The sequence below is a fragment of the Martes martes genome, assembly GCF_963455335.1.
Source record: "Martes martes genome assembly, chromosome: 10".
NCBI classification, from domain to species: Eukaryota; Metazoa; Chordata; class Mammalia; order Carnivora; family Mustelidae; genus Martes; species Martes martes.
Window position 1 is genome coordinate 87,381,221 of NC_137898.1, and position 16,156 is coordinate 87,397,376.

Here is a 16,156-nt window from a genome sequence, read left to right on the forward strand (position 1 = left end):
AATTTACCCTCCTGAATATCATACCTAGACGAGATATGTTTGTGAAGTGGATCTCCAGGCCAGGTTTAAACTCCTCAAACACAATGATCTGTGAAGAGAAAGGAGGTGGGGTGGCCATGAGATTCAAGTTCTGACTCGTTGCAAGACAAAGGCCAAACGAAGTGGACTGGGATGAGGGAGGTGTAGGGGGGACCTTACCTCATTTGATCCAGGACGAAGCCAGGGTCCTGGAAGGTAAAAGGTCTCCTGGGGACCTATATTCCAGTAGCGTCCCAGATTCTTTCCATTGATGAATATTACACCTTTTGTCCAGCCCTGAAAAAGATTGGAATGAAGGATTCAAGACCTGAGTTTTAGATGGAATGACACTCGGGTGAAGACACACACACCCCATAAATACATCTGATCACAGTCAGATGGAGTGGATTACCACACATGGCCTTAAATGGAAGGTTACCTGGAGAGGTCTATGTTATTGCCCCTGGCCTGGGGTTGGCTCAACACCTAGGCCTCAAGAATGAAGGTACTGTTTTCTAACGCATCTGTCCCAAGTCAGGGAAGGGTCCTTCCATCGACCATCAGGTATTTACCAAAACACGATGAGCCCCAAACAAAGTTTGAATTGTAGAATTTTGGGGTGGCTGTACATATGCATTAAAATCTCAACATCTCCACCACAGATTGGATGTGTGTTCTAAGGGGTTGAGGGTCTCAATGCCTTGGATTATGTCTGGGGACGAGTGAACCACACTCACTAAATTCTTCATGTAGTAGATTCTATAGCTGTCTGTACTAGAACACACTTCTTATGTCTCTGTTGCATTTGTTAAGCATCTACTCCTCATCCTTGTCAACACCAGGGAAGGGACAGCCTCCAGAATGCTGTGGAGTGGCTGATGTTCCAGGAAGCCTACATTTCCTTTCACAGGATAGGGCCCATGTACCAAGGAGCTTTTTCTCAAAGATCCTTTTCAGATGGGGGCAAGGGGAATAGGCAGGGGAGAAATATCACTAACCTCCATTTTTATGAAGGTGTCTCTGGGGTCATTACCTATTCTCAGGATACCAAGGAAGAAGGCAGGGCCCCGATGTTTGAATACAGCTGGTTTCCAGATGTTAGGAAGGTCCCTAAGAGGAAATCAAACACCAATGGAAAGGTCATGCCCTTCTTTGTGTGTCAGCTGTGATTTTTGAGATAAGTCTCCTTTGTGCCCAAGCCTGGCATTCCTCTTATAGCACAGGCACATGCCTCTAAGGGGATATGATGCAGAAAAAACAAACAAACAAAAAGATCAGCAGACCGGGAGTTGCATTAAGGAGGTGATGTTCATCACTCTGTCCCAGACAACTATGAAACTTGGGGTCATTTCCTTCAACACTGTGGGTCTCATCTCTCCTATCTGAAAACAAAGGAGGTTAATCTGCATGGTCTCTGAGCTTCTTTCCATCTTTAAATCAGAACCATCTTTGATCAATCACCTTGAGTTGATGGTCTGGCACCCACCTTTGTATAAATTTAGTTTTCATATCCAGGCTATGGATTTTAAAATTTCTTAAAGGAGATTTGTTCAGGTAGATATCCCCAATTAAACCTACAAAAGAGGGAATAAAAGGAACATGAAGAAGGCGAGCAGGCATGTGAACACAGAGATGTAAACAGGTTGTGACCGGGTCTCCCCACTGAAGGAAGATGTTTTCCTGCCTTTATCAAATGGAAGGTTTCTGCAAAATCTTACATAAGTTCTTCCTTCTGTTATACATGTACACTTCTTAGAGCATGCCTCTATATCCAACATACAGCAGAGATACTGCTATCCACTAAATCATACACCTGGCCATGACTGTCCAGCTTACAATAAGAGCAACAGGAATTTGATGCCTCAAGGTCTCAAACTTCTCCACCCTTGGAAGGAAGGAGGCCTACCTTTTCTCTCCTTATTGATGTCCTGCCCATAGGCAAGGCGGCCTTGATTCTCCACCAGGATCCTCAGTCTTGGGTTATCGTTGTAGACCTGTCCAAGATAGATGAGCCACAGCGGGTACCACTCAGAGAACTTTTCTGTAAACCTCTTAAGTCTTCTCTGAAACTCAGATGAGATTGTAAGCAGGGTGACTGACAGAGAGCAGGCCTCAAAAGCCTGCAGACCTCCAGCTCTGGGTCAAGTAAACCCTTAGGCTCTTGCCCTTCCTACTTACTCCACCCTCACCCTCACCCCCATACTAGGCCTTTCAGAAAACAGTCACACGAACATTTCACTAGAGATTATTGAGGCAGGTGACAAACCTAGAGCTTCTGAGCAGCAAATATCCAACATGTTGAAATTCTGCTCACCCAAAGCATATACACTTATACTTTAGAAACACATACAGCTCTCCTGCATCCCTGCAGTATTTTGAAGAACCGTGGAGGAGAAAATAAGCTATCACAAGGTCAGGACACGCTTACAATTAAGCCAGGGCACTGAAGTATTAGTTCATCAACACTAGATTATATACCATTTTCCTGGGAATAGTCAGCTGATCAGTGGAACGATCGAAGATGCCTAAAAAGTTCTCATCCAAAAACACCTGCAAAAGAAAGAGGAGAGCACCATTAGGTCCTCATAAGGAAAGGGATAAAATGGTCCTCAGGGAAGCAAAGAAAAGGCAATTTCTAGGAGAAGGATTAACTCTGTCTCATAGAATATTACAAGTGGACTATGAGTTGACAAAAATACAACATATTCAAAGCAGTACAGTCGTGAGATGTGTGAGGCAAAGTCTGGAGAAGGATGTTCTAATAACAAATCTGAGCCTTGCTGTACTATAGGGCAAGGAGGGAAAGAATAAAATTTTTAAAAGACCTGCAGGGAATGAGGGGAAAAGGAAGGTAGAGAATGAGTCTTGTGATTGAATGGATCTTGTGAAAGAAGTGATGGTCACAGGGAAGATGGGACTCCAGGTGCAGGAGGCATCTGCTTGCCTTGCCTGCCTGGGTTCACTCTCATAATGGATCCAGTCTTCCAGGTTTCCCCCGACCCTTATCTGAAGAGGCTGCTGCCACCACTGTTTCTCATTTTAAGAATGACCTGGACATAAATCCTTTTCTTTTCTGTTATCTATTATACTGCTTCAGGCTCAGATGAAGTCACCCAGAAGAATCTGCCCTAGCCATGCAGGACCACAGAAGGATAAAATCTGCCCCTTAGATTATTTGAGTCAGGTCATAATTTTCAAATGAAGTTTGACTAGGAAACTATAAAAATTAAAATCCACAGATATTAAAAACACAAATATTAATACTATATAAAACACAGAATTTATATTTTAAGCTATTTAGAATCTAATCACAAGGTTTATATACACCATAACCATTTGTTGAACACCTACTGAATGGCTGGAGCTAGGCGTCACCAAGCTTAACACACAACTCTAGCCATTGAGGAACTCAGAGACAGGCACAAATAAATTTTTAGGATACTCCACAATAGCTAACATGGAACTGTAGGAAGAATGCCACGGAAGCACAGGGAAGAAAGTGACAAATCCTGATCCACAGCTAAGTCCAGGCTCTTTGGTGAACATGATGACAGGGGACTGGGAAAATCAATGGAAGACTGTAGACAGGGGAAGAGGCATGCTGAGAATTTTACCTTGGGAAGGAAATTGGTGCCACTGTGAGGGAGGGATTTGGCAAGGAGGAGGGGAAAGGTGAGCTATCTGAAAAAGGAAGATTGGTTATGAGACTCTAGTAGTAGTAGAGGCAAGATACAAAGAAACTTCTAAAGCCATGGTGGCATGGAGTTTGAGAGAAGACCCACTGAGTCATACTGCAGCAAGCATGTGCCAGCTGAGAATAAGGTGTGGAGAGAGGATGAGAGGAACAGCATTTTCAGGTGGGGAGGCTGCAAGTCCATGATTGATGTGAGGAGTACAGGATGAGGGTTATTTAGGAGGGTAATGAATTTGGTTTTGAACATGATAAGTGTGAGGAGCCAGCAGAACACATATCTAAGTGAAGAAAAATGTTCAGCAAACAAGGAATCTGGGTCTGCAGCTCAGGATAAGGAGGGGAGGGTTGGAGTCACCACCAGGAGTGCCTGAAACTTTGGGAGAAGTTGACACAGGTAGCACAGAGAGGGCTCTTTGCAGGAGAATTTCACCAAGAGCTGAGGAAACTCTGCTAGCTCTTAACTTGGAGTGAGATGACGAAGTCTTTACCCTCGGCTCTGCTGTTTTCTAGTCAAATATCCTCTGAAAGTCATTTATCTTCTCTGAGATTTTCGTATTTGTCACAAATATCTTAGACTGGTGTTTTGAGAATTAAATGAGAGCAGCACATTGTAATGTGCTGTGTAAATGTAGGGATTGCTGTGCAGTTAAGTACAGGGACTCCTGACGCTCCTTTGGAGTCTCCTTTAAAAAACTCCATCAACTCCCATAAGGATTCAATGAATATGCTCCCTCTCTGGGAACTAATACAAACCTCAGACCTACGACAACAGTAGCTCGCATATCAAACATTTCACTGAAGAGACAAAGGTTAAGAAACAGTGATGAATTTTTGAAGGTATAAAAGATTTGACTCTCATTTAGATACTCACCTCAGCAACACAACCGGATTTTACTAGCAGAGAAGTGCCACTGTCCCTTACCTGACCTCGGTCTTGAACATGATTCTTTGCGGTAAGGAGGCCACTGGTGGTGATCACAGTCTCATAAAGTATGTATCCATAAGACTGACCATTCCCCTGGTTCACAGATAGCTCCTCCATGCAAATCGGCTTGACAGAGCTGATGGGCTGTGACAGAAACAGGAACAAAAACCAGGCTGAACGTTCAGGCTTGGAGAGACAAATTTCAGAAACCAACACCCAAAGCCCACTTCTCCAATGGAACTGCCCCCAAATAATCTTGAGAACAAATGTATAAAAAAGGAATATATAATGATAATCATGCTTAAGTGTCACATATTAATGTCCTTTTTAAAAACTGAAAGTTTTCCAAACCAACTTTATATTTCTCTACATGTGCTAGCCAGTAATGTATTCTTATTTTTCAGATGGAAAAGCTGAAATCAAGGAAAGGGAATGATCTGTTACCTTGCTCATCAATTTATGATAAAGCCTGGACTAGACTCCTGATTTCAGGAACTCCATGCCAGGTGCACCAGACTCTGACTATCATTGGTCATCTCTTCTTGTTCCTTCATATAGTAAAAGAAATCATCCTAACCCACGGTCTAACTGTGACTATTCATGAATCTGCCTATCTAACACGGACCTAAAGCACTCAATGTCTGTTAACCCCAATGTCTGTTAGACTTCTCCTTCTGAAGATCCCTAAATGATTCCAATGCAGTATCTGCCAAACTATATTTACCACATTTCCCCATCCTACTCTTCTTCCTTTCCAGAGCAACACCAATCATCCGGTCAAAAAGGTAAAAAGTATGTACGATGTCTCTTCCTCTTCCTCAATATCCCCAATATCCTCAATATCTCCTGAATCCACTGATCAATTACGAGTTTATAATCAAACTTCCTTTAGAGTCTGACTCTAAATCTCTGTTTCACTAATCCTTCCTCACCTTCGTTATCCAAGCTCAACTTCAGTAGCTTTTTATTCATTTTCAGTGTTCTAGCATGGTCCTACTCTACTCCATCCCCCATTCAACTACCAAAGGAATCCTTCTGATGCAAAATTGATCATCTGATTCCCATGTCTTAAAATAGCTTCCATAACTTTCAGGGAAATGTTCAAATTTCTTAGCATAAAAACATGACCTGGGGTGCCTGGATGGCTCAGTCAGTTAAGTATCTGCCTTTGGTTCAGGTCATGGTCCCAAGGTCCTGGGATGGAGCCCTCCCCTGGGATCCCAGCTCAGCAGGAAGCCTGCTTCTCCCTCTGCCCCTCCCCCCCAACTCATGCTTGCCCTCCTCCCTTCTCTCTCTCTCTCTTTCTCTCAAATAAATAAGTAAAATCTCTAAACACACACACACAGAGACACATAGACACACACACACACACACACACACACACACACACACACACACACACACACGGCCTTTCAGACTGCCTTGGAGAAATACATGATCCTAGTCTGTGGAGCCACACAGCCTGAAACATTCTGGAGGACAAAGAAGATATCAAAAGCTACCAGACTCATGTTAAGAGGACAACAGGGCACAGGGCCAACTTAAAGGTGATGGGACAATTTGAATATCAAAAGGAATGACTGCAACAGGATCAAAACATGTTAAATGTGTGTGTGTGTGTGTGTTTTAAGTGTGAGTTTTCAGAAGGATCTTGGGGAGATGGTGTCAGAAAGATTCTGACCTCACCTCCTCCCACAGACATATCAAGGCTATAACTGCACATTGTGCACTTCACTCTGAAAATGATATGAAGACTGGCAAAACTGACGTTCCACAGCTAGAGACATAAAACGAAGGCCACACTGAGAGAGGTGGAAGGGGCAAGAGGCAAAGGAATCAAATCCCTGGCATAGCAACTCACAAGCAGGAAGAGGATTCCAGGCATGGAGGTCATCCCTGAGGAGTGAGGGGATCAAGCCCTGTATCAGACACCCTTGGTCCTAGAGACATGTACCAAGAAGAAGTCTGGCTTTGAAAATCAGCAGGACCTAATTTCAGGAAAATCAAAGGTCTATAGGAAACCAAGTGTCTACCCATGTAGAGCCAGAATGTTGGTATCAGTTGGTCCAAGACCCAGCACAGAGGCAGCAGTTTGAAAAGCACCTGGGTTATACATAAAGATTTACTGTCTGATATTAGAACCTATGCCTGAGGGATAAGGATCTGTAAAAGTTTCTCCTAGAATGGAAGTGCAGGTAGAAGCCATTTTTCTTGCCCTCCTATAGCCTAGATAGTCCTACTCTTGTGGAGCCATTTCTAACATTATCCATCGACCTTGCTAGCACAGCTTGACCCACCCTGGCATTCTTCTACAGAGCAGGTCTAGCAGGAACCCTTCACATTACAGCCAGAGTCCAGAGACCAGAGTCCCCTCAGAGTGACAGTTGCTCCTCCACACCTGCTGGGCAGCCCTGGCCTATACCAGTGCCCCTCCAAAGCAACTCCTTGCCTGGGGAGGAGAGAGCCAGTCTTGCAACTAATCTATGACAAAAGAGTCAAGCATATACAATGGCGAGGAGTCTCTTCAACAAATAGTGTTGAGGAAACCAGACAGCTACATGGAAAAGAATGAAACTGGACCACTCTTACATCATACATGAAAATAAACTCAAATTGTATTGATTAAATACCTAAATGTAAAACATGAAACTATAACACTCCTAAAAGAAAACAAAGGCTGTAAACTCTTGGACATCAGCTTTAGCAATATTTCTCTGGATCTGTCTCCCCAGGCAAGGGAAGCAAAAGGAAAAATAAACAGGATCAAATAAACAATATCAAACTAAAAAGCTTCTATATAGAAAAGGAAACCCTTAACAAAATGAGAAAACAACCTACTGATTGGGAGAAGATATTTGCAAATGATATATCTGATAAGGGGTTAATATCCAAAAATATAAAGAACTTGTGCAATCATTATCAAAACCAAATAATTCAATCTAAAAATGGGTAGAAGATCTAAATGGACATTTTTCACAAAGCAGAAATATAGATGGCCAATACACACATGAAAAGATGTTAAATGTCTTTAATCACCAGGGAAGTGTAAATGAAAACCACCCTGAGGTGTCACCTCACAGTAATCAGAATGGCTAATACCAAAAAGATAAGAAATATTAAGTGTTGGTGAGCATGTGGTGAAAAAGGAACCCTCCTGCACTGTTAGTAGAAATGTGATTTGGTGCAGCTAGTGTGGAAAACAGTATGGAGGTTCCTCAAAAAATTTAAAATAGAAATACCATACGACCCAGTAATTCCACCACTGGGTATTTACCTGAAGGAAATAAAAACACTACTTTGAAAAGATATATGTGCCCCTAAGTTTTCTGTAACATTATTTATAATAGTTAAGATATGGAAGCTACATAAGTGTTCACTGATAGATGAATGACTAAAGAAAATGGGATATATAATATGGTTTCACTTATTTGTGGAGCATAAGAAATAACATGGAGGACATGGGGAGATGGAGAGGAGAAGGGAGTTGAGGGAAATTGGAGGGGGAGACAAACCAGGAGAGACTATGGACTCTGAAAAACGATCTGAGGGTTTTGAAGGGGCGGGGGTGGGAGGTTGGGTGAGCCTGGTGGTGGGTATTATGGAGGGCACATATTGCATGGAGCACTGGGTGTGGTGCATAAACAATGAATTCTGGTACACTGAAAAGAAATTTAAAAAAATAAATTCTGGTACACTGAAAAAGAAATTTTAAAAAATTAAAAATAAAAAAATTAAAGAGAAGATGGGATATATATATAATATATATATATATATACACACACACATATATATATATATAATGTGGGGTGTGTGTGTGTGTATTGGAATATTACTCAGCCATAAAAAGAATAAAATCTTGTCATTCACAACTACATGGAGGGACCTAGAGAGTATTATACTAAAGGAAATAAGTCAGACAGAGAAACAAATATCATGTGATTTCACTCATATATGGAACCTAAAAACAAAGTAAACAAACAAACAGGACAGACTCATAAATACAGAGAACAAATAGGCAATTGTCAGATGGCACGGAGCCAGAGGTGGTGAGGAAAATAGATGAAAGTCATGAAGAGGTATAAAATTCCAAGTATAAAATAAATAACTCATGGGGATAAAAAGTACAGCCTGGAGACTATAGTCAGCAATACTGTAATAACTTTGTATGGTGACAGACACAGCTTACTGTGCTGAGCATTTTGTAATGTATATAATTTTCAAATCAGTATCTTGTATACCTGAAACTTATATAATATTATATGTCAACTATAATTGAAAACAAAATTTTTTAAATCATGAGTTTATAATCAAATAAAGACAACAGCAGCAAAAGAACTCACTGGCCACCTTTAGAGGATATCCAGGAATAAATTCATTATCTGATAAAAGAAAATACTTGAAAATTTGTCCTAACTTTTCTTTATAAACTGTACATTAAGGTGACAAGACAATAGTAAAGGAAAGCTCTTCTACATAGAAGAATTCAAGTGTAAAATAAATGAAGAAGGAATTACAGAATAAGAATGGTACTATTTTGAAAGCCTTAATGAAATACTGGATATAGGTAATAATTGTCAATGACTGCTAAAACCATTAGGTAAAAGGCTGATGGGAAAATGGATAATGGGTAGACTGAGCTAAAGGCTCCTGAACCCACTGATCAATTATGAAAACAGAAATGACCAGCCACTATGTACCTGAGATATAATGCATAAAAAATATAACAGTACCACCTATGAAATATATTTGCAAACAATTAAAAAAAAAACACCCAACTTAAATCTCATCAAGCATCTAGATCAGTTTACTGAAAATGTGGGGAGTATAAAGACAAGTATAAAGACAGGTTCCCAAATATATGGGGACCTAATTAGCAAAACTCAGAATGTAGGCGATTCTGTAGTACAAATAATCCTGCTTCTTTAACAAATAAATATAATAAAAGGGAAAGAAATCTTTAGATTAAAAGCGATCAACAAAATGCAATGTGTGATTAATCTCATTTGGATCCTGATATTAAGAAATCAGTGCTAAAAAAAATCATGAGATAGTTGAGAAAATCTGAACACTGGATATTTTATGATTTTTAGCAGTGGTGAAACACACACACAGCCAGTCTGTGCCAGTTCATTAGTGCCAGCTGTGCACATCTCTACTCAACCCTGTATTTTGTCTCTGTATTCAGTATTGTCATGCCAGAGGCTTGGAATTAGCCATTGTGGGAGTACTTATGCCACAGGAATTGGCAAGCACTACTAATCAGAGTTTTTTCTTCTAGAGAGCCTGTTACTAAATATTTCCCAGGAAATCACTGACTTAAAGGATTATTGTTATTACTATCATCATCATCATCATCATCATCATCATCATCAAGGACAATAATGATTTTGTAGTTGTGTTTTTAAGAGTTCTTATCTTTTCAGATACATATTAAACTATTTATAGCTAAAATTATATGATGTCTGGGATCTGCTTTGAAATAATCTTAGAAAGAGTAGAGGAAGAGAAGGTATGGGTATAAATGAAAGAGTATTAGCCATATATTAATAAATTGAGGCTGCATGTTGAGCACATAGGGGTTCACTATTTTTCTCTGTGCCATTTGTTCATGTCTTCCAAATTCCATAAGAAAACCCTTAAAACAAAACCACAAAGGTCCTCTGACACAAGGTGCCTCGTCCCTCACTATTCCCCAAATATTAATTTTTACTGAGTATTGTGTGAATAACTATACAGGTTTTCCTCTACAGCAGTGGTTTTCAAACTATGTTCCTTTAAACCTTACAAGTAAGTCAGAAGTGGCACATGGGCCATTCTAATATGTGCCACCCTAAAGAAAGGATGACTGACCCTTACGATGCAAGTACAGAGCCTCAGAACCACCCCCCCTGATTAACTAGTCCATGCTTTATGTACTGAACACTTGAAGTTGAGTTTGAAGGAAGAGTCCTTCTATTAAATCAAAAGTTTCAAAAGCATTGCCCTAGATCTAGTCAGTGTGCCTTCATTCTAACCATGTTCAGAAGGTAAGGGATATCTTCTTGGCTATGTTATTGAAAGGAAATTTTCCCAGCATCCTGGAATGTTTACACTGTCTCTTTACATTTAAATTTTCCCCAATATCCTGGAATATTTACACTGTTTCTTTACATTTAAATCTTCTGAATATTCCTGAATTCTTATTCCAGGTTTATTACTCTGCATTGTAAAACCTCTGGAATGGGAGAAGATATTTGCAAATGTCTTATCAGATAAAGGGCTAGTACCCAAAATCTAAAAAGAACTTATCAAATTCAATACCCCAAAAAACCCAAATAATCCAGTCAAGAAATGGACAGACAACATGAACAGACATTTCTCCAGAGAAGACATACAAATGGCTAAGACACATGGAAACATGTTCAATATCTCTTGGCACCAGGGAAATACAAATCAAAACTACAATAAGCTACTACCTCACACCAGTCAGAATGGTTAAAATTAATAAGTCAGGAAACAGATATTGGTGAGAATGTGGAGAAAGGGGGACACTCTTACCCTGTTGGTGGGAATGCAAACTGGGGCAGCCAGTCTGGGGCACATGCACCCTAATATTTATAGCAACAATAACCACAACAGCCAAAATGGGCTGGAAAAAGCCCAGATGTCCACTGACAGATGAGTGGATAAAGAAGAGATGGTATGTGTGTGTGTGTATAGACACACACACACAAAGATACATATATGTATATATAGATATATATTTTTCAATGGAATATTACTCAGCCATCAAAAAGAATGAAATCTCGCCATTTGCAACAACATGGTTGGAACTAGAGGGTATTGTGCTAAGTGAAATAAGTCAGAGAAAGACAAATACCATACGATTTCTCTCATATGGAATTTAAGTAACAAAACAAACGAACATAGGGGACGAGAAGGAAAAATAAGATGAAAAGTGAGAGAGAGGCACATCATAAGAGATGTTGAACTCTAAGAAACAAACTGAAGGTTGCTGGAGGGAAGAAGGGTAGGGGAAGGGATAATTGGGTGATGAACATTAAGGAGGGCATTTGATGTGGTGAGTACTGGATGTTATATGCAACTGATGAATCACTAAATTCTGCCTCTGAAACTAACAACAACAGCAACACCAAAAACCCCAAAACGAAAACAAAACAAAACAAAACCCAAAAGTAATCACAACAAAGAATTGCTTTTGGCTCCCCAGTAATTTACTCCCTATTTTTTGAGCTAAGCCTTTCCCTTCTCTCTTCTGTTCAAAGCCTATCCCATGCTTTTACTCCCAGGAGATGCTTACCTCCTCCAAGTAGGGCATGACATCCCACAGTGACATGTAGTATTCTGTTACCACTGACTTATATACAGCCATAGGTATAGAATCTAGGTTGGGAGGCTTGTGAATCCCTGCAATGAAAAACAGGAGACTGGGCCTTTCCGAGATCCTACTCCAACCCCCTTCAAGGGCACTACCCCAAACCACCAAGAATGAAGGGCCCAGTCAGTCACAGGACATGCCTTCCCAATTCCAGGAAGAATCATAAGGTAGGAAGTAACTGAGTGGGATTCCTTTCATATCTATAGGCTCTGAGGCAGGAGGCCCTGCTGTCCAGGAAAAGAAGGTGGCACATCAATGCCACTGCTGATCAGTAGTTTTCAACCCTGGTAACTCATTAGAATCTCCTAAAGTTCAATGAGAAAATACATATGCTCAGATTCTGCCCCTTTCCCCATTTCAACCAAGAAATGCTTTCTAATAGCTCTGGGATAGACCTGGCATCTCTGGCTTTTACAAGTTCCACAGAGGATTCTGATGCACAGCCCAGACAAAGCAACATGGTCTTAAGTGCTGAGAACCTAAAGCGCAGGCCCTGTATCGGGGCATATTTGAATCCCCGGTGCCTAATGATAAAATAAACTGGAACAAACTGGATATCTCCCAAAAGGTACACCTTTATCCATTCCCTCAATCCTGAGACCAATTGAGACGCTGAGTTACTGTTCAGATTGAGATTGTTGCTAGGTACCCAAAGAAGAGCTAAAGAACTCTTGATATGCAAGGTACTCAGTTGTACGTTCTCCGTTCTCTGTCAGCAGTGCTCCATAGTCTGAAAAATATAAAGAAATTTGTCACTCTCCCCCAAGAAATCTTCAGCTTCAGCAAAGGAAGACATGAGAGTTTAGTAGTGAGCAAAAGGATCCTTAATACAGAAGCTTAGGAAGGAAAAATTTTTGGCATTAAATAAGAAAATATCACATCTCAGTTAATCCAAACCAGGAGCCATCTGCTGTACTTTGCAGGGCTTTCAACTGATATCTAGTAAGTCCTGGCTGAGAGCCCAAGGCTACTCCAATCCAGTGGTTTCTACTTTCTATTCAATTTCTAATTAAGTTAGTTAGTTAGTTAGTTAGTTTCTTTCTTTCTTTCTTTCTTTCACCCTTGACTTGTCACCTGGTCTCTCAGTGGAGTTATAGACTGGGGAAGACCCATTAACAAAAGCCCTCGTGTTATCAAGAGATCCAGAGTAACTGGTTTCACAGTGAACTTCTAAGAATAAGGGCCTGCACAGTGGATAGATAAGATTAAGCTACCAAGGCCTCTGCCTGCAAAGTCCCAGACAGCCTAGATTCTAGTGGTGGATAAATTCTAGTACCATCAAGAGGAATAAACATCAAACCTTCAATCCCCAGCATTTATTAAAGACAAAACAGACGAACAGGCCCAGAGATTGTTCCCAGAGACCCACCCTAGGAAGCTCTAGGCTCAAATGATGGGGTGGCCTAAGTTGGAGACAGCTGTGGGGGTCAAGTACTTGCCATAGCTTGTGACCATAGAGAGGTATTGGTCCAAAGATGCAGATCCACCCATAAAGCCAAAGTTGGTACCACCATGGAACATATAGAAGTTGAGGGAGAAACTAGCATTGAACATTTCATGCACATGTCTCATTAACACTGCACATAGATAGGAAGAAAAGGAGAAATGGGGGAGAAAACAAAGTTTGGGAGAATTAATAGACCTTTGTGGGATGTTCAAACTGTATGCATTAAATATTTGTCTATGTGTCTTAGACTTAGGTAAATAGATGTCTAGCTCAGTGTTTCCAGAGCACTTAGTAACTTTTCAGTAAATTCTAGGTAACTCCTTTAGTAAGCTAAAATCGTGGCACCAGAAACATTTACTTCAAACCAGATTTGATCTTCCTCAACTCTCCTGGAGGGTTGTGGCAGATAGTCTCGGACCAGAGAACACACTACTTCCACCCAATACGCTTTCATTGAATTTCCCTATCTGTTAGAACAACTCACTCTAATGCTTTAATAACCACAACAAAATATAAGCAGAGTGGAAACACTGCTAAAATTTTAGTTTCGATTACAATCACCTCTGGGATTCCCATTCAGCCTAGCCCCCTAAAACTAATACTCAAAGTACTCTAACCAGCAGGAAAAAAAAAAGAAACAGGCCAGTGCCATCTCTGTTATCTATTCTCCTGAGAAAAGATCTAAGAAGTACTCACAATGTGAATCCACAGAATGGGGGGCAATGCCCCATCCATCCAAAGAGCTTGCTGTATACACTGTCATCAATATAGGGCTACGACCCTGAGAAAAATGAAATGTCAATTTAGTAAAGTTCAGTACAGTTTAGAAGCCCTGAATTGCTTAGGAGAGCATTGTGAGGTCCAGTTCTCACAACCCCCCTTTACAATTCAGAGCATCCCCTCACCGCTCACAAATCCCGAGTTCTACTCTTCATTCTCAGGTCATTTCCCTGGTCTTATTATTCCTTTTGGAGTTTGAATGGACTCATCCCTCAGGCTTTGGTAAAAGCAACTGCCATGCCATATTTTCCTTTTTTGGAAAGGAATTTGCCATATTGTTCCTTTCTGGAACAATAGAATCTCTTCATTCCCTTCAGTGACCAGATTAGAGGTCTAGTATAGAAGCATCTGGCTCAGGGGAAGCACTAAAAATATTCAATAAATGAATGCAAAAATATTGAATCCCATTAAATAAGAATCCCTGAGTCTCAGAATTGTGTTTTGTTTTTATTCACGTATAAATAACACACAGCATTCTAATAGTTTCAGGTGTACAATATAATAATCAACAATTCTGTGCATTTCTCACTTCTTATCCTGTATACTTAGTTCCGTTCATCTATTTTACCCATCACCCCCAGTCACCACCCCCGGCAACTGTGGATTGAAAAAAACAGTATTTAAGTTTGTTGTCTCTTTTTTTCTCTGTTTGTTCATTTATTTTATTTCTTAAATTCCACATGAGTCATATCATATGTCTTTCTCTGACTTATTTCACTTAGCATTATACCCTCTAGATCTATCCATGTTGTTGCAAATGGCAAGATTTAATATATATATGAATATACATGAACATATATATGATATTTTTATATGAACATATATATATGAGTATAGACACACCATGGAATATCACATGTACTTATAAAATAATCACATTTTTATATATACACTATTGAAATACATATACATTATTTATATACATATGAAACAATCACTTTTTCTTTATCTATTCATTGATTATCACACACTTAGGCTGTTTCCATACCTTGGCTATTATGAATAATACTGCTATGAACATAGGAGTACAGATATCTCTTCAGGATAATTATTTCATTTCCTTTAGCGTATATACCCAGAAATAAGTCTTCTAGATCATATGGTAGTTTTATTTTTAATTTCTTTATTAACCTCTATACTATTTTCCATAGTGGTTGTACCAGTTTATATCTCTACCAACAGTATATGAGAGTTTTCTTTTCTCCACATCCTTGCCAGCATTTGTTATATCCTAACATCCTAACAGGAGTGAGGGGATGTCTTACTGTGGTTTGATTTGCCTTTCCTGATGATTAGGGATACTGAGCAGCTTTTCATGTACCTATTGGACATCTACAGGTCTTCCTTAGAAAAATGAGTAATGCAGGCCCTTTGTTCAGTTTTGGTTGGGTTACTTGGGGTTTCTTATTTTGCTATTGAGTTGTACAAGATATTATATATTTTGGATATTAACCTGTTATCAGATATGTGATTTGCAAATATTTTCCCCCATTTCCATAAGTTTCCTTTTCATTTTATTGATGGTTTCCTTTGCTGTGCAGAAACATTTTGCTCTGATATGGTCCCAGTTGTTTATTTCTGCTTTTGGTGTCAAATGCAAAACACTACTACCAAAATCAATATCAAGAAGCTTATGCCTATCTCTTCTTCTGGGAGTTTTGTGGTTTCAGATCTTATATTCAAATCTCTAATCCATTTTGGGTTGATTTTTGTGTATGACATAAGATAGAAGTTAGTTTCATTCTTTTGCATGTGGATATCGTTTTCCCAACACCTCATCTCCCCAGAGGAAATCTCACTTGATCATGGTGTATGATCCTTTTAATGTATTGCTGAATTTGGTTGCTAGTATTTTATTGAAGATTCATGCATCTATGCTTATCACAGATCTTGGTCTGTAATTTTCTTTTCTGA

The 16,156-nt window shown here is 39.8% G+C and overlaps 1 protein-coding gene across 1 annotated transcript in view; it reads right to left on the reverse strand.

Annotated features, from left to right (window-relative positions):
• LOC308350929 (beta-galactosidase-1-like protein 2) overlaps window positions 1-16,156 on the reverse strand; it is a gene marked incomplete at its 5' end in the record, with an annotated part of 61,626 nt that overhangs the window by 1,031 nt on the left and 44,439 nt on the right. Inside the window, 9 exons of the mRNA XM_080816374.1 lie at window positions 25-88; window positions 199-315; window positions 1,017-1,128; window positions 1,505-1,592; window positions 1,925-2,012; window positions 2,497-2,568; window positions 4,635-4,781; window positions 11,938-12,044; window positions 12,665-12,745. Coding sequence (XP_080672500.1) covers window positions 25-88; window positions 199-315; window positions 1,017-1,128; window positions 1,505-1,592; window positions 1,925-2,012; window positions 2,497-2,568; window positions 4,635-4,781; window positions 11,938-12,044; window positions 12,665-12,745 — 876 coding nt within the window. The remainder of the gene's footprint in view (window positions 1-24; window positions 89-198; window positions 316-1,016; window positions 1,129-1,504; window positions 1,593-1,924; window positions 2,013-2,496; window positions 2,569-4,634; window positions 4,782-11,937; window positions 12,045-12,664; window positions 12,746-16,156) is intronic.